The 23,880-nt window shown below is 37.9% G+C and overlaps 2 protein-coding genes across 9 annotated transcripts in view; one reads left to right on the top strand and one right to left on the bottom strand.

The window, feature by feature from the left end:
• The window catches only part of LOC116847288 (small conductance calcium-activated potassium channel protein), a 154,508-nt gene extending 136,854 nt beyond the window's left edge, over nt 1–17,654 (top strand). For 7 of the 8 annotated variants that reach the window (XM_032822131.1, XM_032822130.1, XM_032822129.1 and 4 more), the window contains 4 exons: nt 394–504; nt 5,067–5,194; nt 5,282–5,351; nt 5,762–6,379. In XM_032822131.1, the coding sequence (XP_032678022.1) occupies nt 394–504; nt 5,067–5,194; nt 5,282–5,351; nt 5,762–6,379 (927 nt within the window). Of the gene's footprint in view, nt 1–393; nt 505–5,066; nt 5,195–5,281; nt 5,352–5,761 lie in introns of all 8 variants that reach the window. The other variant, XM_032822133.1, reaches the window with a different exon arrangement.
• Nucleotides 17,655–18,036: 382 nt separating this feature from the next.
• On the bottom strand, nt 18,037–23,576 carry LOC116847289 (A-kinase anchor protein 17A). Its single transcript, XM_032822138.1, has 8 exons — nt 23,043–23,576; nt 21,952–22,157; nt 21,224–21,646; nt 20,923–21,071; nt 20,649–20,856; nt 20,373–20,552; nt 20,107–20,251; nt 18,037–19,994 (listed from the first exon to the last, which is right to left on the bottom strand). The coding sequence occupies exons 1-8, from the start codon at nt 23,212–23,214 to the stop codon at nt 18,961–18,963; spliced, it is 2,517 nt and encodes an 838-aa protein (XP_032678029.1). The 5' UTR covers nt 23,215–23,576; the 3' UTR covers nt 18,037–18,960.
• Between the last annotated feature and the right edge of the window lie 304 nt (nt 23,577–23,880).

Genomic DNA, 23,880 nt, shown 5'->3' with positions numbered 1-23,880 from the left:
CCCCCCCCCTCTCTCTCTCTCTCTCTTCTCTCTCTATCTTCATCTCCCTTTCGCTATCTCGCTGTTCCATGTGCACTTGCGCGTACAACGCTTCTCGTAAATTGCGCGAAATTGCCCAGTCTCTGTCTGGAATCCTGGCTATTAATTTCGGGACAGCGAATGTGAAGCGGCTGATAGCAGTCGTTTTCCAGCGTCACAGACATCGCGTGTCCTCCATCGAAATAGGATAAATAATCTCTGAATCGGCTCGTGGAACTTTATATCTAGTGTTTCGCGCGAAAAAAATAAATAAATTATTTAAATAAAGTATTTGTAAGGATCAAGTAAAAATATCACCAGCACAAATCGACAGTGATTATATCTAATTACAAATCGAACTTTCGTGATGCCTAGGGCGCCGGATGCACAGCTCTATTGGTGGCGGTCGTCTCCAGAAAGCTCGAGCTTACGCGTGCGGAGAAACACGTGCACAACTTCATGATGGACACACAATTAACGAAGAGGGTAAGATCGTTGCTCCTGTTCATAAATACTTATTTACAAAGTGGTATTATGAAGTGTAAAAAAACCGTAGGAATCATTTCTTAATATTTTAGTATATTAACGTAAATTTTAGAAGCAATAAAAACTTTCGTAGTATCCTAGAAATCTGTGTAGTATTTAATCATAGAATGCATGCTTGTAAAGAATACTTTTATTCGTTACTCTTATAGCATATACCTTACTAATGAAGGGATACGATCGTCTACCACAAAATACACCTCCCTTGCGAGAATTGTTCTTCTTTGAACATGCAACCAGTTCGCAAAGTCGCTTAAGTAACGCGAGAGTTCTGCTTTGAGCTTTAGTTTGCGAATATTCTAACAAAAAACTTCGCTAACAAGATATAATACTTTGAACATTGCTAAATTTAATAAAGTCACCTGATACAAAGAGAATTAAACACAATTCACGTGAAATGATAAGTGGATAATGTGAAATAATGCTATTATATATATTTATTCATACAAATGTAATCTTAATTAAATAATTCGTAAAAAATAGCACGAAGAGTGAAACTCGAAGTGTCAAAAAGAGTTATATTTTGTTCTTTTTAACGAGCTATGCTCTTTATGTATTCTTTGACCCACCAAAGTTTTTAAAACAAAAAAATAACTTTTAATAATATGCATAGCTGACAGAGCTATAGTTCCTACAGCGAAACGACGTCATAAAAGTAACTAGAAAGAGAAATTATGTTGAATCTTCTCGGACGCAATTCTTATTTGATTTCGGGACGATATGGATATTGAGATGACAATGACTCTAAAAAAAGAAGTATAATGTCTTGAAATGGAATAGAAGAAGAAATAAATTGGCGATTTCGTGATTGGTAAACTTCTTAAGATTCTGAGAAACTTTTGGAAATTTCTCTAGAATCTACAAAAGTCTCGGAATCACGTTTGTTTAAGGACGAAGGACATGGTTTTGATATCTTTGAGTTTTTGTCGTGGCGCTTGTAATTGCGACTGTAACGAAAATCCGTGAATTTCTTGAGTTTCAAAAAAACATAGAATCTCTTAAAAAAAAAAATTATAGTGACCGTGAGCATAGGGGAAGCTTTTGAAATTATATTCTTCAAATTATACTCGCTGTCGATATTTCGTAAGAATCAGAAAAGTGAATTAAATACGTAATGAGAATGTGATAGATATCATTTTCTCTCTATATATTGGGTGATCGGAAATTCGGAGTACAGAACATGATACTTTATGCTAAAACAAAAAACTTTTTAGCGAAATTGCGTCCGACAAGTAGTTTTTGCAGGAGAGCATGTTAAAATTAACGAATAAGCCGTCTTGTCTAAGCGGCACTCAGGGCCGGTGCGCGCACCTCACTCACGTATACCTAGTCCGTGGCTAGTATTCATAAGTAATGTCTTTTAAGATGCTCATATGGCTCTGTTTTGTTTAGTTTACAACGTTTTAAGATTGTACTTAAGGCTCTTGGCCCCTCGTATTGTCTATCTCTTTTTAATGACGTCAATTATTGTAAATTAATCTGAATATAAATAGGCAAAGAAATAGGTTAAGAAGATGAATTGTATGTCACGTTAATTTACGACAAATTATTGATTGTTAAAGCAAAAGAGGAGTGCACGGAATATCTTACAAATTTGTTTAATCGATTGTAAGTGTTACTTTATAGATATATATTTTTATTTTAACATATTTCGCAAGAATTTTTAGCATGCATTTTCTCGCTTTTGATGTCATTAAAAAGAGATAGACAATGCGAGGGGCCAGGAGCCTTGAGACAATCTTAAATAATAAGAATCAACTATGAACAATATCAAAATTTAACCAGAATTAATCACAGCTCGCAAAGCATATTACTTTACATTTATCTTTACATTTGTCTTTATTTACATTTGTCTTTATTTTCAGATGATATTGTACAGTGTCACGCAATGTTTTATTCATTTATTACGTAAAAAATAAAAGCAGTACTTATTAATTTTTCATTATTTAAGCAACACAATACGGAAGAAGATTAAATTCTGATATTGTTCATAGTTGATTCTTATTATTTAAGATTGTCTTAAGTACAATCTTAAGACGTTGTAAACTAATCAAAACAGAGTCGTATGAGCGTCTTAAAAGACATTACTTATGAATACCAGTTACGGACTAGGTATACGCGAGTAAGGCATGCGCGCCGGCCCTGAGTGCCGCTTAAACAAGACCGCTTATTCGTTAACTTTAACACGCTCGCAAAGACTACTTGTCGGACAAAATTTTGCTAAAAAAAAAAGTTGTTTGTTTTAGCATAAAGTATCATGTCCTGCACTCCGAATGCGGGAATTTCCGATCATCCAATATGCGCAATGTAATTTTCCGGCTGAGGTATATAATAAGAAAGTATCCCACTACGAAGAAGGTTGCCTCGAAAATAAGCAACCTATTCGAAGTCGCTTGGCAAAGTCGCTATGACCTTTAAGAAAAACTGATTTTCTTTCGTTGATAATCTGAATCCTCGACTTTGATATCGTAGTGCTCAAAACTTAGAATAGTGAGTATAAGAGGCGTTCAAAAACGTCAATATTCAAAGTCTTCCATAATGCTGGATTTTGTACACACATGCCGATTCTGTGATCATCGAGTTTTTTAATCCAATGATCAGAAATTTTCAAATCATAAATCATAAAACAATATGTGCTAAAAGCATAGCGATAAAAATAAAATAAAAATTCGTAACTTCTTAAAAAGTCAAAGATTGACATGTAAATAATCTAAATTCGTAAATTTAATAACCTAAGTCTTCGAAATTTAGGAGTTTCGCAAATCCAAAGGTGTGTCAAAGTTCAAGAATTCAAACTTTTCTACTAGTTCTAGGTTAGGTGAATAAGAAAAAGTGCCTGCTACAGAGTAAAAAGTGTTGTTATCTTCCGTCCAGGCAATGGACCGAGAGACTTGGAACGAGGAAATCGGTTAATGTGTCATTGTCATTTTAGCCTTTATCGTCGTGAAAAGAGCGTGGCATCGATCGATTCAATCCCACTAAACTTCCAAAGAGAAAGATTCAAAAGACATTCCCAAGTAAATCGTAAAGTAATAGAACCTGCGAGTACTTTCCGATGATATCGCACGGAAAATTTCGGTCACATTTCGACAATATTTCATAACAACAATAGTTCGCCATAATTCGCTGTCACATTTTATTAATCCTAAATTATAAGTTAAAAAATTGTATACTTGCGATTAGAATTTTTGGAAAGAATTACAAACTAAGAGATCCCAAAATATAAGCTCACAAATCTTTGTACACACAATATAGAGGATGCAAAATTCAAGATAGAATAATTCAACTTTGAAGAGCAACAGAAAATATAAAAATTATAAAAAATTGTGAAACTTTAAGTCCGGAAAATTCAGAAAGACATTATAAATGTATATATATAAAGAATTTCGACAAACTGTATATATTCTAAAACATATAATTAAAATTATTATTATATCATACTTATATAATATTCTTGATATATTAAAACATATTAATATATTGAAACCAAAATATTTTGAAATTTGCAAAAATTTCTAAATATTCCACGCGATAGAGCATTGATTCGTCGAATTACAACGCTTGGTGAGTTTTGCATAAATACGACCGCTTCTCTCCATCCCTGGATCGAAGCCTTCAACCACATACCTACTGAAATAATTATTAGCCAACGTTATTTATAAACCTTGCAAATATCAAGGAGTGGTAACGTAGAGCTATACGCGTGGCCGTATCGACGAGTCTTTTTACGCTGCTTTATATGCACCCTCGGATGCATATCGCTTTTTTCACGTCATTGCATAAGTGGAATCGATCTGATCCCATCAGCCGTAACAGAACAAATGTCAACTCTTTCGAAACGTTTTTCATTGATCACATAAAATTTACTACACGCAAACACACGTATTTTTCTCAAACATATTTGCATGATAGATCTCGACAATTTAAAAACATAATCTTTTCAAAAATAATGTTTAAAGATGTACTGTCGATATAAGGTAGTTTTCCAGATAGCCGGCTATCTATCCAATTTGATCAAATTCGTGAGTACTACCTAGGTATTTAGATATTATCAGAAATAACCAGGTAGCCGGGTACTCGGAAATACGAAAATTGCAGATAATATCTATTATCTATCACTGATTTTTATAGCAACTGGCTTCGCATTAAATAAGTTTCCTCTTCACATTTCTAAGGTGTTATAATATGCATTAATTACACTACACAGGTAATCAGATAAATAATATAATAATCATCTTCAAAACCTTAAAAATACTCGAAAAACTTGAATATCCAAGTAATAATCGAATACCCAGACACTTCTAAACACTGTTAGTACAAAGTAAAAATACATTAACGGTTTCGTAACGCCAATATTGATTACTCTTCGATAAAAATGTTCCTCAAAATATTATTTAACTGTCTAAAACGTAAGTAAAATGTAATTATACAAATATAATGTGTCCAAAAATCGAAGAAAATTATTGTTGATGAAGCTACAATGACAATTTGCTGATTTGTTTCAGTTGAAGAACGCCGCAGCAAATGTATTGCGGGAAACGTGGCTGATTTACAAGCACACCCGCTTGGTGAAGCGCGTCAATCCCGGACGCGTGCGGACCCATCAACGGAAATTCCTATTGGCTATATACGCGTAAGTCGATACTACATCGGCCGCGATTAGAACGCGGAGCATCGCAGTAGCCTAGCACATAATTGCACTCTATCGTCAAACTTTCAGACTCAGGAAGGTGAAAATGGATCAGCGTAAATTGATAGACAACTCCAGCACCATAACGGACATGGCCAAGGTGAGAATTGGCGCTAACAAGAAGAACCACTCTTTCGCTTGTAAAGCTCGAAGCTAGAATATTGCAACAGCGAGTGAAAGGGATAGAATATTGAACAAGATTACGATGGAAAAGCTCCGGTCGCTGCCCAAGCAAAGTAGCTTTTCCACAAACAAGTGCTTTTTTGATGAAATCCTTTTTTATCGTGAAAATCGGCACTGTCACAGTAGTGTTTCCTATACATTCGCTATGTTCTAACAAAATTCAACGCTTTCGCAGTGCTCGCGTGAGGCAAACCATATTATATTATATATTAACACCATATTCATTGAATACGACAATCGTAGAGCCAACCCCACGATTAAGGACAAAATCGTTTTCGATTACTTTCGCCGTTGCTGACAGTTGTACTATCTGATCCGCTCCGACAGACGCAGACCAACGTCTACGAGATCGTCTCGGACATGAGCACGCGACAGGACGCGCTGGAAGGGCGTTTGGAGAGCGTGGAGAGCCGTCTGGCCGGCCTAGATGAGAAGCTGACATCGTTGCAGGGTCAGCTGGAGCTGCTGCCCGAGGTGCTGACCCGCTGCTTGGCCCAGCACGCGGAACGGATGGAGCAGCGGCGTAACTTCCTCCACCCAGACACGGCGGTGGCAATGGCGACTTCCGGTGGCGGTGGTGGCAGCGGCAGCGGCGGCGGTGGTGGTGCGATTTCGTCGGGGACGAACCTGGGCGTCTCTGGCGGTAGCACGTCGGCACACCACCCTCTCGCTAGTCTCTCCAACTCACCCCTCTTGCCACACTCGCGTAGTGTACCCAGCGCGCCCAGCACCATGTCCCTACACCCGTGGCCGGTCAGTCCGGTCCTTCCCCCCGTCTCCAGCCGCACGCCCCACCTGGTGCCGGAAACCGGCAGGCATCATGGCCTCAGCCACTCCGCCACGGCGACCGCTACAACCTCGCAGTCGGTCACCAGGCTCACCTCGCAGGCCGGCATGGGTGGGCTAGGCAACAGCCAAGGCTCGGACACGTCGGCGCACAGCTGAGTCTCGTCTCTGCAGCCGCAGCATTCGTATTAAGGCCCCTCCTGAGGCTGGTTTCCGCGTATCACAGACTGCGGTTAGTGTCACCGTCACGGTGCACCATTATGATCGGTATATAAGTATACTGCCGGGATATAATCGCACTACGATCGAATACGAAGGTCGGTCAGTCGGTCGGTCGATCGGAGGTTTGATTCTTCGCACAAACGAACGTGAAAAAGACTCCCGTCTAGAGCGGTGTTTCCCCCTCTATGTCAGCCATGTTTATATCCGCAACGGTCCACTATAATAGAACGGTCTGTGTTTACTTTTGTCGCACTATTACGGTAGTCGTTGTCTTGGTCTCGTCAGTGTTTTCGTTGAAAAAAAGGAAAAAGTGCAAAAACTAACAGCAAGATAGTTTCAACTATGGGATCCGCTTTCTATTTTAGACACGGTTGTTCCTCGCGAACGACTACACATCGAGCTATATACAGTGGATTTTGCGCACAGATGCGTAAATTAGTTCGCCGCGAGCGTATACGCGTACAAATTTCCTTGGCATCCTCCTTGGCGATTATTTCGAAACCCACATTAAAAAGTCGAAGCCTGTTTTTTCTACGTATACATAAAGCACTTTTCCGTTCATGACCTATGATTCTCGCTTTCGCATGGACCACAGCCTGGAGATATGATAGTCGGATGCTGTGTGGAGAAGCATTGCTCTAAGTGAGAGTTCTGTAGTGACCAGATTGCGATACCGCGGTCTGTTTTTCGTGTGAAACTCGTCTAACGATGGGCCTTCTTGCGTCCTGCGCGTACCTTCGAGTTCCTTCTGAAGAAGTCACGCTCGCAGCAAAATTCAGTCAAAGCTGCGTGGCGTGCAGAGTATCGCGCGATTGGGGTTGAAGAAAGGAGGAGGACGGAGGCAAGAACTGTCCAAGTGCCACTCTATGCGTGTTCTTAACATAGTTACCATGAGTCTCATACACTCGGCATTCATCTTTCCTCCAGCAAACTCCTCAAACATCTAATCCTATTTCCCGCAAACTTTTTAAGATCTGCTCTGAAAAAGCAGAACTGATAGTAAAGTCGAACAAAGTAGCACTGTCGACGACAAACTTCATCATTCAGGTCACAAAAACGATATTTTATTTGAAATTGGGAAATCACTGTTAGAAGTAGCCATCATATTTGGTTTGGTTATATCTCTCGATATCCTATTCACATTAACCCTTTAATCGCCTACTTTGATCAGCCGTTTTTATCGAATCCCTTCCAGCCCCCAAGTTTCGCTTGCCAATTTCGATGAAAGTATGCAATCAAGAGGTTGGGATATTATACAAGTACACAGTTAAATGGTTAGAAGTAGTGCAAAATATGACAAAAACGAAGAATCGGCACGGTCCATATTTGGCAAACGGATCGGACAACCGGATTGACCGGTCTCTATTGATCGATCGATCCCCGTAACGGACGAGAAGGAGAGGAACTCTCGAGGTACGCGCGGCTTCTTCCACTGGCTGCGCGCTGCTCCCCTGCCCAACTTGCGTGCCTGAATAACTGTTTTCTTAATAACTAAATGTACATTCGACACAGAAATTCCACCTTGTATCTCTGTATACCTCGTGAAGAGCGCGGACGGGCACAACGTGTGTGTATAAGAAGAGCATGTGCGGACAAGGATTAGCCCGGAGGTGAATCAAGCTGGCTCTTAAAGCCCGTGTGCAATGAAGTTAAACTGTCCTTAACCACGCTAGTCGGGGAGTGCTCAAAAGGTCTCCCACTCTAGCTGCTGAGCACTAAGGCCCGTATTCATACCTCACGTTCAGAGCTAAGCGTGACCGTCTGTGCTTCTCAGTTTGAGGTAACTTTGTATAACGAGCCTCGTACGAGGTAAGCAAATAATTAAGTGCCATACATCATCTATAATCTTTGATGTTTCAGTAGCTAAAAGCTAAAATTTTTGTTACTTACATTAATTACTACTGTGTATTGGCCATTGAACTAATTATTACTGTGTATTGTACTGAATGTACATTGAATTAATTAATTATTGCTATGTAGTGGCCATTTTTAACGAAACTTAAAAACACACGGTCATATTTAATGATTGAACATGCGATACCAATACGGACTTGATACGATATTAATTATTAATTATTTTGACTGTTACCTCTCTTTTAATTATCCTCTACCGCTTACCGGTCATCATCCTTCTCGGCCTACTCATCGGTGAAATGAGAAATTAACGAGGTTATTTATGAATTTATACATTGCACCGGAGATTTTTCCTGCTGGATGGCATCCAAAGGCGCGCTTTAAGAGCCGGTATGAACCCGACGGGTGTCCGCAAAACGAATAGAGGGAGAATGCAAAGTGATCTTATCCGCTTTAACGTCCGTAGGTTACATAGGATATTATATTGTTAATGTATACTTGTACATGGCGCACGGGTACAAAAGCGGCTGCTTTCCATTGAGGGGAAGAGGGAGGGGGGTTGAAGATTTTTTATAATGGGGCAGCTATCGCGCGAAGAGATAGCGCGGTGCGCGGGGGGTAGGCTTAATTAAACGGATCGACCAGACAATGGGAAACTACTTATTTGCCAACGACTTCCCGTTCGGAGGCGTTTACCAGGCTTTTTTATTCACCGTGTCTCGTCATTCAAATATCCTTGTATTGTTGATTTACGATTATGCAAGTCCCATATAAGAAATGTAAGTTTCCCAGAAGAACTTAACATTAACATTAACATTATTTATTTTATAATAATTATTATTTTATCACACGTTTTATTTTTATATTATTTTATTTTTGCTCATATATAAATATAAATATATATAAATATAAATAAATATATATATATATATATATATATATATATATATATATATCATCGTTCAAGATATAATTCGGAGAAATTAGTCTCCAATAGTCATTCGGCTCAGGAGAAACGTTATTTCGTGAATGAAGAGGCCTGGTGCGTCGAAAGTGCAGGGTGTTCCGAAAAGAACCGAATACAAAATTAACGACTGATCGACTTCAGATCTGAAGAGCCTGGATTTACCAGCGCAAGTTGCTCGATTTCTTCCGGAACACAATGTACATAATTCGCGGCCATAACGCAGCGCGTATGTTCATTCTTTCCGACGCGATTTGTCCCGAAGATGTTCAGATCTCAATGCACCGGCACGACGGTGTTTGTTAGCGCAACCATAACCGTATTGGTCGACACGCGACAACTGAGATTTTATCGAGGTTCTTCAAGGCGAGCTCGAACAGCTCTGATCCCTTTAGTGTGAAACTGGACATGAAAGTTTTAGAAAACGTGTGCGGAAAACCTTTAGTTAATTTAGACCTCTTAAATTATTCTCTGCAAAACAAATGGATCAAGATAAAAGAATTAGCACGTACTCGTTTTATATAAGAATAAAATCGCTTGTTTTTTATAAAAAACATTTCGTTCTAATCAGAAAAAATCTTTATTTATTTGGCCATCTTCTAATTTCCCTAAGTCTATTTTGGAAGTGTTTTAGTGGTATTTAGTCATTAGTGTTAGTATTTTAGCACTATTAACAACATCAAATTTATTCAGATTTAACTGATAACTTCATCAATTTCTATTAATTAATGTCGCAGAAGGGGAAAGATCGGTCGAGCCGCCTTCAATATCTTCGACCGTTCGTTCACAAGAAAAAGCTCACGCGGAAAAAGCTCACTAACGCGGATAAAGCTGGGACCTGGTTTGTCTTGTCCGTCATCGTTTCATTTCGAAAGCGTAGTTTCGCGGCTAATCGCAACGCGAAACGGGACCAAAACAGACACAAATTTCACAACGTTCTCATATACTGTCCCTTTCTCTCTCTGTCTTTCTTTCTTTTCTCCCTTCATTCCTTCCCTTTTTCTCACAGTTGGGCAGACTTTCCATCTAACAAAAGAACATATGATAAGAGAAAATACACTTTGCTAATCTTTATTAAATTAAAAATATTCATTCGAGTAGAGGTTATTTTATTAGGAAATAATAAAGAATATCTCTTATTGACTTCTTTAAAAAATTTACGTGTTATTATGACATATTTCCTTTGTTTTTATAGTTTGTACACATGATAGATTACACGACGGCAATCCTGTCGTAAAGACAATTAGACATATTAATATAACAAAAGGATTCATAGGAATTCTCCTCTTTTTCCATAAAAAAGGCTGTGTTAAACTTTTAATTAGTTTTATAATAACCTATATCTATCTGACTTATTGTTAATCTGAGAATTATTCGATGGATGATTTATTCACAGATATAAGCGAAAGAGATGAAAAATGTATTAGAAAGCTTTCTTCTGTAATGAATAGAACGTTTCATCTTCGAATAAAAAAAGCAAAAAATCGCCTCTTGTCAAATTAGAATAAATTTCCATTCGGAATTCGAATAAAAAAGTTATCTCGCGCGCGGGAACGAAGATAACTTCTTCATTTATTCGATCTTTTTACCCGACAGAAATTTTCGATCGACTAATGTCCAACTCGCCTGTTTTTTTCCAGTGTTAGTTTCTTTTAATCAATTCTTCCTGAACTTTTCCGGCGTTCCCTCCTCCCTCCTTTCTTCATCTTTCTTCTCGCTGTTTTTCATTATTTACTTTCAACCACTGTTTACATCCTGTTCAAGAAGCATTCCTCTTTCGCGCGCGACTAAACGCACTGGACACGACAACTCTACGATATTTTTATATAGATTTCTTAAAAGTGCATTATGGTGCCAGGAAGACCATGCCAAGTATAAAAACGTAAAAATATAAAACGGTTTCAATATTGGATCTTTAGGCGATAGACACCGACTCTATGATATTGTTAGTAGGTAATACCATGAGTATATAGATGATTACCGAATTCTTCGATGTAGCGAAGCTACGTGAGGTCACTTTCTTGATAAAAGAATCGAATGGAAAAAGGAAACGCAATCTGGAAAAAAAATGCATTCGTCGCGAACTGCGCTTAGAGCGCAGACCTGAGAACATTGGATCCATGGAATTTTCAATTCTTACATCCGTAAGTCTTTGGAGCTATGGTTGTTTGAAACACTATGGGTTCTCGAAATTTTTATTTGTGAAAAAACTACGAATCCCTAGAATTTGAAATCTTTAAAGTTTTCATTATTATATACGCTAGAACTCTGGAAAAATTCTATGGAAATAGATCTGCAAAAATCCCAGTTTACGCAATTACAAGTTTACATGATGTCACGAAAACTTAACTGTTTGTCTAGAACACGGGATTCATAAAAATTCAAAGTCTTGCATTCTTTATTTAATGGGACATGTGGGACTGAATTTTTACATTCTCAAAATATTGAACCCAAGAATTTTCAAATTCTTAGACTCTCGGGTTCGTAGATTACCGAGTTCTCAAATCTCGATTTAATGTACGCGAACACAGAAAGTGGAACGGTTCCTTTTCTCTTATTAGTTTATTGCAACAATAACTGGAATCGCGAACGATTAATAATTTCGCGACGCGATGAGGACTGCATGCGCACTTTTTAAGGGCCAACCGTGACGCGATATTTCACACGAAGGGCGAAAAAATTCAAGGGAGAGAGAGTCGAGGATCGAAAACGGTGATCGATTGGAACTCTTTACACGCAATTAGCTAACGAAAAAGTAGATGAAACAAAAAACAGAAAAAAAGTTAAGTGCGCGCGAGCGCAGTCTCGGGCGAATTTATATGAGCATTACGGTTATTACTATCTATATTCGTTTATGATTGTTATTGTTATGATTATTACGAATTATCGTCATGACGATAAATAACGGTAGCGTTTAAACGGTTTTAACTCTCAGACACTTTACAGAGCTCTTATACCAACATTATACCTAGCGGGCTGTCGCCGTGTAACTGTTACGTAAAATGACCAACAATTATTAAAATAATGTATTACCTATTAATCTATAGGGTGATCTAGCGACCATGTATTAAGGAAACGTTCTTTTTAACGAACTCTCTTTTCCTCTCTATCTCTATCTCTCTTTCAATATTTTGAGAGCATTCGAAGAACACACATAAGACGCAGCGTAACATGCATTGTTGTTAGACCTGTGCTGTTAATATCGTCGTCATCATCACTACGCTCGTTCAAACAATCTCAAAAATCTCAGAAATTTTCTTTACTCTCATTAGAACACCGATATCTAATTCGTCTAGTTTTAGTCGCTCGACACCATCGCCGATTTGAAAGATCCAAATCGGAAAATATAGAACCTTGAAGATTGGCACTTCAAATATCTCTTCCGACCTTCGAACTTTTTAATCTTGGCATCGGGAATTTTAGAATTTTTATTTCTTAGATACGTGAATCGCGTTAGAACTCGGAATTCTTTGGGAATTTCGATCGTTCGAACTTTCAAATATGTGCGTGCGCGTGTGCCTCTATTTCCGACTACGTCCGTCTGTATTTAAATATGCGTTTGTGTGTCTGATGTGTGTCTGTGCGTGCGTGCATGCACGCAGTTTGCCATCTTAAGTCCTTGAGGAATTCTGAAATTTTAGCTCCTTTAGGATCTTATAACCCTATAATTAAAGTCTCGAATTTTTACAAGTTCTTACAACTTTCTTTAAGACCTTAGATCCATGAAATCTCGGGCATTTTAGACCACGCGTCTTTAGATAACTTTGAATTTAGAACATTGTCTCGACTTTGGTTTGTTGCAGTGAGTCCTGAATTCTTCGAAAAATTTTAGTCCTTAGAAAATATTGAAGAATTAAATTTTAGGATGAAGTCTGGACAAAAAATAAAATCTTGGGACGTCATCATCGCCATCACGGCGTTACGCGAATGTAGACGCAAATTTCCATCCATATGTAAAGTGCTCTATAATTTTCATTATAGAGCCATTGAGATGCAACGTCATTGAACGCGTTATGATGCGCTATGATCTTTGCCATCGATATTCAACATCGCTGGACACTATACATCTTCGCCATTACAACTCGGTATTGTTTGCAACATACGACGCAACTATAATACTTTCCCATTTCATCATGCACATGATACCATACCATTAATAATATATTCACGATCTTGGAACAAAACGGACTACTATTAACGACTAGAAAAAGTTTTTCCCTACAGGTTTAGGGCAATAGATCTATGCATATATATACATATATATATATATATACAAACATACACATACTCACACTCATATATATATATATATATATATGTGTGTGTGTGTATATGAGTGTGAATACATACATACATACATATACTCTAACTCAGTTAATATGATATCGTGTAAGTTGTTACCACTAATTAGTCTCGATTACTTTACGACGGCGGACATAGGACAAGGCACAAATTAGACGTATAATTACGTACATATATATATATATATATAAAAAAATATATATACAAATAAAGTAAAGTAAAACATATGATTAACTGAAACACATTCATTAGGAAGGACGAAGACGCACTGTTAAAGGCGTGCGAGTGCATCATCGCGATAGAAACTTCGTAGGGCTAAAGTGGTTTTGATACTATACGAAGCACCGAAAGCGAACTTTTCTTACGATGAGACTTATCGATATTTTTTTAGACTCCGCTAACGAATCGACTAACTATGTTAATCGCGCGCATGCCAATCGCGGCGAACGGAAATTCGCGGCACGTTGACCGGTTAACGCGTTCCTATTAACGCTCCAGCCGATTTCCCATCTCCCGTTGATCGACTTTCAATACATATGTGGACTCTGAAACCTTGGTTCCTTGAAACCCGAATCTTCGCGACTTTATATGCACCTTTAAGACTGGAAGTGTCTTGGGGACTTCTCGATCAGGGATTCTGGAATGTTTGATCTTTAGTGCGCGCTTTGAAGATTCAAGAATCTCATATAATTAAAATTCCATTTTTAAGAATTCTTTACTTTTAGAATCTTAAATTTTTTAGAACTTAGTATTCTTGAAACCTCCGTTTCTGAAAGCTGGCTTATGCTTCACAACTGTTTAATTATTATCTTTATTAGACTCTGAATATTTATAACTTTTCAGTCAGAATTATAAATTCCGGAATGTTTGATCCTTAAAATAATAGATTTAAAAGCATTAGATCTCTCGAACTTTGAACTAATTCTGGGTTGGACTAGAAATCTCGGAATTTGTAGATGCTGTTTTGGAACCTTGGATTCATGGATGTTCTTCCAAAATTCCAACATTTATTAACACTGTCAGATCGATACCCTACAATGACCTTACTAATGCTGATTCACCAAACATTCAATAATACGACGCTGTCATTATCTGCCAATCGAAATTTCAATGAAGCACATTTAGAAATAAAATACGATGTAGAAAGAAACACAAGATACTGCCCGCCGATCCTAAAAGAAATGCATCATTTGATATCAATACTTTTGCCTCAGCTAAATTTTATTTTCACTGCGTGAATAAAAAAGAAAAACGAAGAAATTATGATTGATGAAAAGAAACAGAGGATAAGAGAAATCTACAACATCGCTCTCGCGAATTTTTAAAGAAAATCGGTTTGTAATTTTTAGCGAACAACTTTAGAAACTTTTCCCATTATATTTAGTATTATATTTAGTAAGCTGTAATTAAGGTGGTGTCTAAGGAAAAGAACACATTAACAAATCATATGTAGAACGTAACAAATGAATGTAAAGAATATTTGTCTTTATTTTATCCAATAGGATGCTTTCGTGGTCCAACCTGATTAGTAGTCGATAGAGTTGTAACTGGCTGACAGTATTTTATAAGACGACTTTTTTTTAAAAGACTTTAAGCTGATTCTCTTCACACAATCTTTAGATCTTAGCTTATATGTGTCCTTTTTCCAGTCACCGTGTTAAATTGCTTTCTTATAAGCTCCTTCTAATTTCCATAAACGCACTTCGCGAAATTGTTCGGATATTTTAGTTTTCACGCGTATTTCCCGATCACAGGATGTCCTGTTCACGCTTGTTCATATGCAATCTCATGATATACCCCTATATACGATTCTCAGACTTTGTCAGGTCTGTACTCGTGCTATAAATGATACTTCGAGACTCATGCGATTCGCAAAGCGATCGCCTAGAGGGACGTTGGGAGGATCCTCTTGAAGGACTCCTTCTACGCTGCATCTTCTGTGTATCCTTTCGATATCGAGCCGACTCAACGAGTCGAGTTCACAAGGATGTAACACACAGAGTGTCATGTTAGTACTTTACATCGTTGCCCCAAGGACAATGTAAGCGTTACATGCAGTTTGATGAACGTTTTTATAGTTATAATTATAATTACATTGTTTTCTGACGTTTTCATTTTTCTTTCAAGAAATATATGCAATTGTAAGTCCCGGAAAGGTGACGATCTTTAGTTTGAAATTCCGATTTTTGCAATGCTGGTTCATCAAGAGCACGAATCCTTTGAATCCTTAGAGAGTTCCTTGTCATCTAGTATTCATCAAAATGCAAGTTTTGATGGTGTCCTCGAAGCTCTGCGGCGTTTTACAATTTTGAGATCGTGAGCGAGTGTCGATTTAATGTTGAATATACAAATTTAAAATTGCGTATCATTTAAAAAATACAAACGCTCAGAACTTGGAGTATCCTCGGGACCTGAATTTTGGAGATTGCACGTTCTCAGGATTATGAAACATTGAATAAAGTATCTTGCACTCTCAAAACCTTACATGAGCTCCGAGACTTGAATCTTGGAATCCTGGAACTCTTTCAAATTCTGTATGTTTACGGTTTAACTTTTTGACTGTAACGTATAATTATAACTATGTCACGTCGAAATGGTATGTTGTCGGTATTGTAATGACGTTGTGACGATCGTCGAGACAGTCAGGCACTTCTGTGATTTCTAGACTTGAACGATGTAACGATGTTGAGTTTGTCACTTAACAAAAATTCACGCGAACGATAGTGCTCGTCCTGCGTCAGGATACGGCGCGCAGTCACCTGACGAAGGAGTTCGTTTCTCATAACTAGCCATTTGAGCTTGTGCCAACTCTTTCGCGAGACATAACTCTTTAAATACCGGACAAAAGGCGATTCTCGTTCATATATAACAGTTATATAAATGAGTCACATGTGACTTAGAAAAATATTATTACATATAATCGCCTCGAATCTAACACTGATTGTAATAATTTCGCTCTTCTCACTAATTATTAATCGAATATTATTCCTCAACTTTTTTCTCTACCTAATCTATAAAAGCAAATCTTTTAGTTGTGTACATTTGTACACGTACAGTTATTTTCGTATTAAATTAATTATTCTGTTTGTCGACGCTCTGAACTCTTTAAGATATCGAACGCTATATATAATATGTATGATCGTATAAAGAACGTAACTTATAAATTAAAAAATAAATAAAATATCGCGAAAACTGTTATTTTATGGACTTGTGTTTATCAAGATCCTTTTGCTCGCACTTTATCAATCAAGTCAATCAAGCCTTTTTTACCTGCTATTCTAAAAGATACTATAAACAATGATCAAAATAATAAAATTATGTTACAGAAATTCAGCAAGAAAATATTTCAAGAATGAGAGAAGTCGACTCGCTGCTAACTACAATTAGCGTCAGTTACGACGTGCGATTATGATCACTATTAATATTTTAAGAGAATAGGGAAGAGTGCTATCGTTCGTGTTGCTTAATCTAAATGAACAAATCCCACGCAACGAATCTTGAAAGTAGTCAATATCTAATCAATTCCGAGGATAGGATGAACTTAGAGGATAATTAAATCGAAGAAAAGGATGAAGGGAAGCGTAACCCCAATAAATTTGTAAGCGACGGGACGTTTCGACGGAACGATAAATATCTTCCATTAGACTTCGACATCAACGGCAGGAAAGCGTTGTGACGAGTTTTGCCATACATTGTGGGGTGCAATTACGCGAAGTATGTACATACGTCACGTGTATTAATTATAATAGCGGCGACAGGAACGTAGCGCATATTTTTAAAGGAGAGAAAAATATACGAACGCCATGGCACTAAACGATCGATTGAATTGCGATCCCGCGTTAAAAATAGGGCTCCCGGTCGATACTCGAAAAACTAGCGTAATCAAGCTGATCGATCATTATTTACGAGGGAGGGAACGCGCGTATGTAACTATACGGTATCTATGAACCAACTCGTTTTCATGCCGAAAACAAATAAATTTGCAAGACAGGAAGGATGCGTTCTGGCGTTTTTATTCCCCATCTATCGATCCTGACAGTTGCCGTTATAGTGACAGGGCTCGTTTTTTAAATCAAAGAGATGCTCCAAGCGCAAGCAACTAGAAGTTTTTTAGTAGAACGATAGAAGTCATTGCGAAATATTTTCGTGATATTTTAGAATTTAGAAGACAACATAATTAAAATACATATTTTTCTGTAATATTTCAAAGTTTTTATATCACAATAAGTCTTTGTGCATTTTTCTTCGCAATAATCTTTAGTTTTACTGAATTTTCTTGTTAGTTCTCTGTACGATATAATCGGGGAAAAATTATGACCGTTGTTGATCACGTAAAAAATTTTCCTAATCAATATTTTTCCCAATCATGTAGAGCAAAATAATGTAGCTTTGGATAAAACTGAGAGGAAGTTGTTAGTTTACGAGCCGGAAGAAAAAAACGAATAAAATAAAATAAAAATAACACAAGAGTAAATGTGCTAAAAAAAAACGTAACTCTATTGAAAGAAATCGGTTATCAAACTAATACAAAAAATAAAATACAGAGAAAGATTGATATTCGGTGAGTAATATGAATATGATTTAGCATTCCTTTAATCTACAATAAGAATTAACTTTCATCTTTCAAAGATATTGAACTTCAATTTTATTGAATTAAAGATATCGAGCTAAATGTTTATATATATTCTGCTTCTCTTGGATTTATTTCGCAATTGCAATCTCGACGCAGTACAAATGGCTAGTACATTGCAAGAACTTATATACACGTTAAGGATATTTATAAGAAAATGTTTTAATATTTAAGTCATTGCAAGAGAAAATTTATAAGCATATATAAGATGGAATATAAACAAAAGGACCAATTAAATTATGGCAATATAAATAATAATGTGACTTTTCCATATGCAGAAATCAACATCGATTTTTTTCCGTGGCAGTTCGAGAATTACGATTTCTGTCAGAATTTGAGATCACGATCTGGAAAGACAATATTTTGCTTGGACTTTCTGTCACAAAATCTATACACTTTCATAATCTTCACAAATATGGGAAGCTTCCAGACAACAGACATATCAACTCCAAAATCAATTACATTATCAAGTTCATCATTTACATCATCAAGTTCATAACATTCATAAAACGAGAACTAATCTTTTCAAATCATAGTTCCTAAATGCACAAGAAATATAACATACAGGATGCTTATAAAAATATTAATATTTATATGGAAATAACTTTTTCTTCATATAAGTATCAAAATTCAGTTGGAAGCACCCTATATAATTATTGGTAAATTCTTTTTTTTTCATTACATTTTAATAAAACACTAAGAGACATTAAACCTTAACTAAACAATAAAAAAACATTACATTTTAAACACTAATGATTTTGAGTCCTTTTAATTCTCGAGTACTTCTTGCTGCGCTTCTATCGTTTTTATTGGTTCCTCTTGGGTCGCTGTGTCCGATATTTTGTTCACGTTCTCGCTAACGTTAGTTTCGGAAACAGCTTTCGACCAAGAACAACTTCTTCGACCTGGAGATCTCGGCATAGACCAAGAACTGCTACGCGATCTTCGTTTAGGCGATGTGGTTCGCGATTTTGCTCGTGTGACTTTGACAACGGAAGCAGATCTGCCACTGTGTCTCCTCCTGTAACGATTCCTGGGACTGCCGCGAGATCTGGAACGACTCCTCCTCGATCTGGAGCGTGATTTTCGTTTGGATCTTGAGCGACGCGTTCTAGATCGCGAATCCGACCTACTGCTACGACGCTTGTTACGTGAGCCGCTGCGTCTCCTGCTGCGTGATCTAGTAGCGCTTCTACGCTTTGTATTCGATTCCGATCTCCTTCTTCTCGAGCCAGATCTGCTCGTTGATTTTCGCCGACTGCGCGATCTTGAGCGGCTTCTAGAACGCGATTTTCGTCTGGACCTCGAACGGCGCGATCGCGATCTGGAGCGCGATCTGGAAGTTGATTTCGATCTCTTGCTGCTATTTTTGAAACGCGAGCCACTGCGTCTCCTGCTGCGAGATCTAGAAACGCTTCTGTCTCTTGTCTTACTGCTAGACCTAGTTTTCGAATTCCTCGTTTTCGAAGCTGATCTGCTCATCGACTTCCGACGTACTTTAGGCTCCCGCCGTTTCGAGTCTTGATTAACTATCTGCGTGAAATATTCGTAATAATCCTCGTTGTACAAGTAAGGATTGGTCCAAGCGCCCACATCACATCGCGGAAAGTATCCTCGACCCCTACGCACAGATGATATAGGATGATACCTTGCCATTGGCCCTCTCAGCATCTGTGTTGCTGGATACCTCGACATTGGTATTCTCATCATTTGCATTCCTGGCGACATTGGCGGATATCTCGACATCGGTATCCTCAGCATCTGTATCGGATCGTAGGCGTCGGCGTAAGGAAGAGTCACGCCTAAAACAACAACACCTTCAATCGATGTCGTCATGGACGTCTATATATGTGTATGTATTTTATTCTACAGTTGTGTATGTTAATAAACATATTTTATACGGTAAAGATTTACCCGTGGACGAAGACGTGCAATTATTCTTTGTCAAAACACTCTTGAGCTTTTTCTTGTTTGACTCCTTATCAGAATCTTCTGAAGTACTACCTGACCCAGAATCGTCATCCTTTTTCCGCTTTTTCTGCATTTTCTTCTGTTTTTTCTACAAAAAATAATTACAATTCCAATTTATATAATTTCTAAAGAATATAACTATAAATGACCAACAATGACAAGAATCGGCACAATAAATTTTAGATAAGATTAAATATTTGACGAAACACCTTTTTCTTTTTCTCTTTTTTCGTTTTCTTCTTCTTGACATCTTCTTTCTTATTTTTCTTGTCATTTTCCGAATCTAATTTACTAGCGTTTTCGCTCATTTGGTCGCATTTCTTCTCATCCTTTCTCGTTTCTGCATTCACATTTTGACCTAACTTAATCTCCTTCTTTTCCACTTTAATCTACGATTACAATGTTATAGGTGTTTATAATTAATGCCGCTTTTCTATTTAACTGTTTATTTGAAAAATTCTGATCGCATGTTTCTCTTTACCTACCTTTATTCTATCAAACAATTCATCTAACAATCGCATACTTTCCAACTGTCGTTGGGCTTTTATTAACTTTTGTTCTTCTCTGGCTATTTTCATGGACACTTTGTCTTCTTCCTGCTTGCGAAACATTTTGAGAGCCTTCCGTTTTCGGTTTTCCTCTCGCTTTCGCTGCCGACTTGCTTTTGCCACCGAATCTGCTTCTTCCTTTTTTCTAAGACAAAAGTAAAGACAATATAAAAAGACAATAACTCTCAGGTTACGTCGTATCTATGCTTACTTTTGCTCTTCTCGCCGTTTCTTTTCTGCTTCCTCTTTTCGTCGCATTTTCTCCGCCGCTAAATTATCTTGCGCTATTAAGCGCTTTCTCTCAAATTCTCGATGTGATACCGAATTATCACTCATGTGTTTGGTCTTGTCAAAATCGACCTGTGCGGGATTATTTCGTTAAACCGACAGATAAACCAGTGTTATAAAGAATACAGCCTCAATAAAATTCAAATTATTTTTCAAGATTAACGTTTTCCTTTCTAAAGACACTCTAAGCTTATGGTAGGCATCGTACTTTTCACTGGTTATACCTTCATCGTTGCTGTTAGCGAGTTTTGCCCATCTTTTTTCAACAGTTTCATGCCGCGCAAGGCTTTCATTGCGCTGACGAAGTCCATGTACTCTACGTACTGTACGTACACATCAAAATATATTCCTTCCTCGTAACTGAACTTATGAATGTTGTTACCGAGGCGCATTCTGGACCTGTAAATATCCGCGGCGGGCACATCGATTCTTCTCAACGTGCCCCATTTCTTGAAGATTTTGGTGATCAACGACTCGCTCGGAGTGTCCGAGTCATCCTCAATAAACCATTTAATCGGCAGGCCAGAAATGTGGATGGTGTCCGGCCTTTCGCCAGCCTTCAACTCGTTCATGTGCTTTGCGTCCCTGAAGTAGGAGTCCCAGTCGTGTCTGGTCGGAAAGTCGTCCTTTGCTTCGGCCGCACGGACCTTGACGTCAAGGATATTAAAGTGGATAGCACGCAGAAAAACATAAGCAGTAAGGAAATTGACCAATCACAATCGATTATTTTTGGGCCATAAAAAGGATCATCGACTATGGTCGGTAAATTTGTTAACCGCTTACGTTTTTTATGTGCTCTTAGCCTAAATTAAGTAGCTTTGATACGATATTATTTACGTGTAATGCACGCAATTATCAATACACTGTGCTCTTCAAGCACATAATTCGAAGATCATTATCGATAATGAAATCGAAGTTTTACAAAAGTGCAAAACTGTACTCGACATTATACCTTGAGAATGTTCGTAAAGCCGGCCAGATTCAAGCCCTGCGAATCCAATCTGGCCAGCACGCTCGGCAACCTGCATCGGTCCCGCAGGTCGCCCTCCAGCCGGATAAATTCTAAGGTGCTCTTGGCCACCTTCAGGGACGTAAACTCGTCCGGCAATATAAGTTTGCGTATCTTCTCCATTACCTCCCATGTTGATATTGTTTTTCCTGTTTATAGCGCAGTTAAGTTTCTGTAAGAAGCTATCTTTACGAGACGAACGTTACAAGTGCTCGTGGCTTCGCACGGATCACTTGGGATTTCTTTCTTCCATTGGTTGAACGATATGTAATTTCCCTGCAGTGTGGTAGAAATTGTCGAGTGTACGAGCGCTAGAGTGCGACTGCGACGATGCAATAAACTCGTTGTATCGAAGAGAATTTCGAATTAACAGGCAAGTTACTTTCATCTGTTCAATAAATACCAAAGAAAGATAAATGGATCACTAATTGAAGTGATGATACGAGAAGGACCAATCGCAGACTAAATTCAGCATTCCTGAAGAATACTGAACAAGTTAGCGCTGAACTATACTTTTCTACATATACCTGGATATGGTACAGCATGTGAAAAGTTACAATTAAAACCTATCAATGCAAAAAATAAAAGAAATATATATATATATATATGTATATGTGTATACATATACATACACATATATATATATATATATATATATATATATATATATATATATACATGCATACATACATATATATTTCCCTTATCATCAATTTATTTATCAAGCTTTATTAACAAGCTTTCTATAAAGAATGCATATAAACTACTTTTCTAAGTAAAAATATTACTGTAAAGTTATAGAGTTCAGAATATTGCAGAATATTGCAGAATCTTGTCTTCAGGACACTATAAACAACAGCAAAACAATACTGTGTTAATATTTTTTAGTCTATCTGGACCTTCCTCACAAGGTGTCATATTGAGTAAAGGCAGAAAGAGAAACATAGAAGAGAGAATAAGAAGGTTATGATCCAACCTCTAAGGAGGAGAGGACCACTGATAGAGATGCCATGATACTGACAATGATGTTTTACCTGGGGTCTTCAGTTGGGGCAGATTGACTGACACGTTAACTTTGGCAAGTGGTTTCAGATAAAGTGGCGGATATAACGGCACGATGTCGCTCAGATCCCTACAGCTTCGAAATCGATTAGCAACCTCGCTACTAGAAGTATCACCTACCTGCTTGTTATCATCCATTATCATCGGCTAAGAAAAAAAAGGACTACCACAGAGAAGACACGCAACGACTTCTAATGAATCAACCGAATGACTCTCACTTTGTAATCTTCTCTTTGTATTTTTCTTACGACAAGCTGGCAAGATGAGAACGTCTCAGTAGGGAGGTTGCATTGCGCGAAGCTAGCGAGTATTGTTTTGATGTCGATGATGTTGCCGCGTTACACAATCTCGTCGTTTAATAGCCAAACATATATGCGTGTGTGAATCAACGAGATGTCATCAATAATCTTCGTAGGCGATCTTCGATGCAGACACAGATGCACTATTTGTGCTTTCTCTTTCCCTGCGCGCGCGCCGGTGTGAAAACTGACCTTCGACAAAATGTGATATAGATACGACTCTAGTGATCATTTCCGTGTCATGTTTCAATGTCGCTAGTGTCGCTTGGAAGATTTTCCCCTATGTACTTAAAGCCAGCGGCTTTAATGTAACATGGTGCTTGTTTCGTGCTGGATAGAGACCCTAGAAGAGACTGGTCAAGGTGGGCCAAGTGAGTACAAAATGGCGTAGCCAATCAGCGGTGAGTATTATGCGAAAGAAAGTGCATGTCTTCTTATGGCTCCTGCATACAGGACGCGGCAATGCTTGCCGCGCGGTGGAAGTCCGCGCAACAGCCAATCAATATGTTGC

Source organism: Odontomachus brunneus, unplaced genomic scaffold (assembly GCF_010583005.1).
Source record: "Odontomachus brunneus isolate Ranch 3 - 2012 unplaced genomic scaffold, Obru_v1 Obru_scaffold_076, whole genome shotgun sequence".
NCBI classification, from domain to species: Eukaryota; Metazoa; Arthropoda; class Insecta; order Hymenoptera; family Formicidae; genus Odontomachus; species Odontomachus brunneus.
Note: the sequence above shows the minus strand (reverse complement) of the source record. Positions and strands in the feature narration are given on the sequence as shown.

Coding starts and splice junctions, on each gene's coding strand:
- LOC116847289 (XM_032822138.1), bottom strand. CDS start 23,214: ATGATAATGGATGATAACAAGCAGGTAGGTGATACTTCTAGTAGCGAG. Junction 21,072..21,223: donor CGCTAACAGCAACGATGAAG/GTATAACCAGTG, acceptor AATCCCGCACAG/GTCGATTTTGACAAGACCAA. Junction 20,252..20,372: donor AAAAAGAGAAAAAGAAAAAG/GTGTTTCGTCAA, acceptor TATTTTTTGTAG/AAAAAACAGAAGAAAATGCA.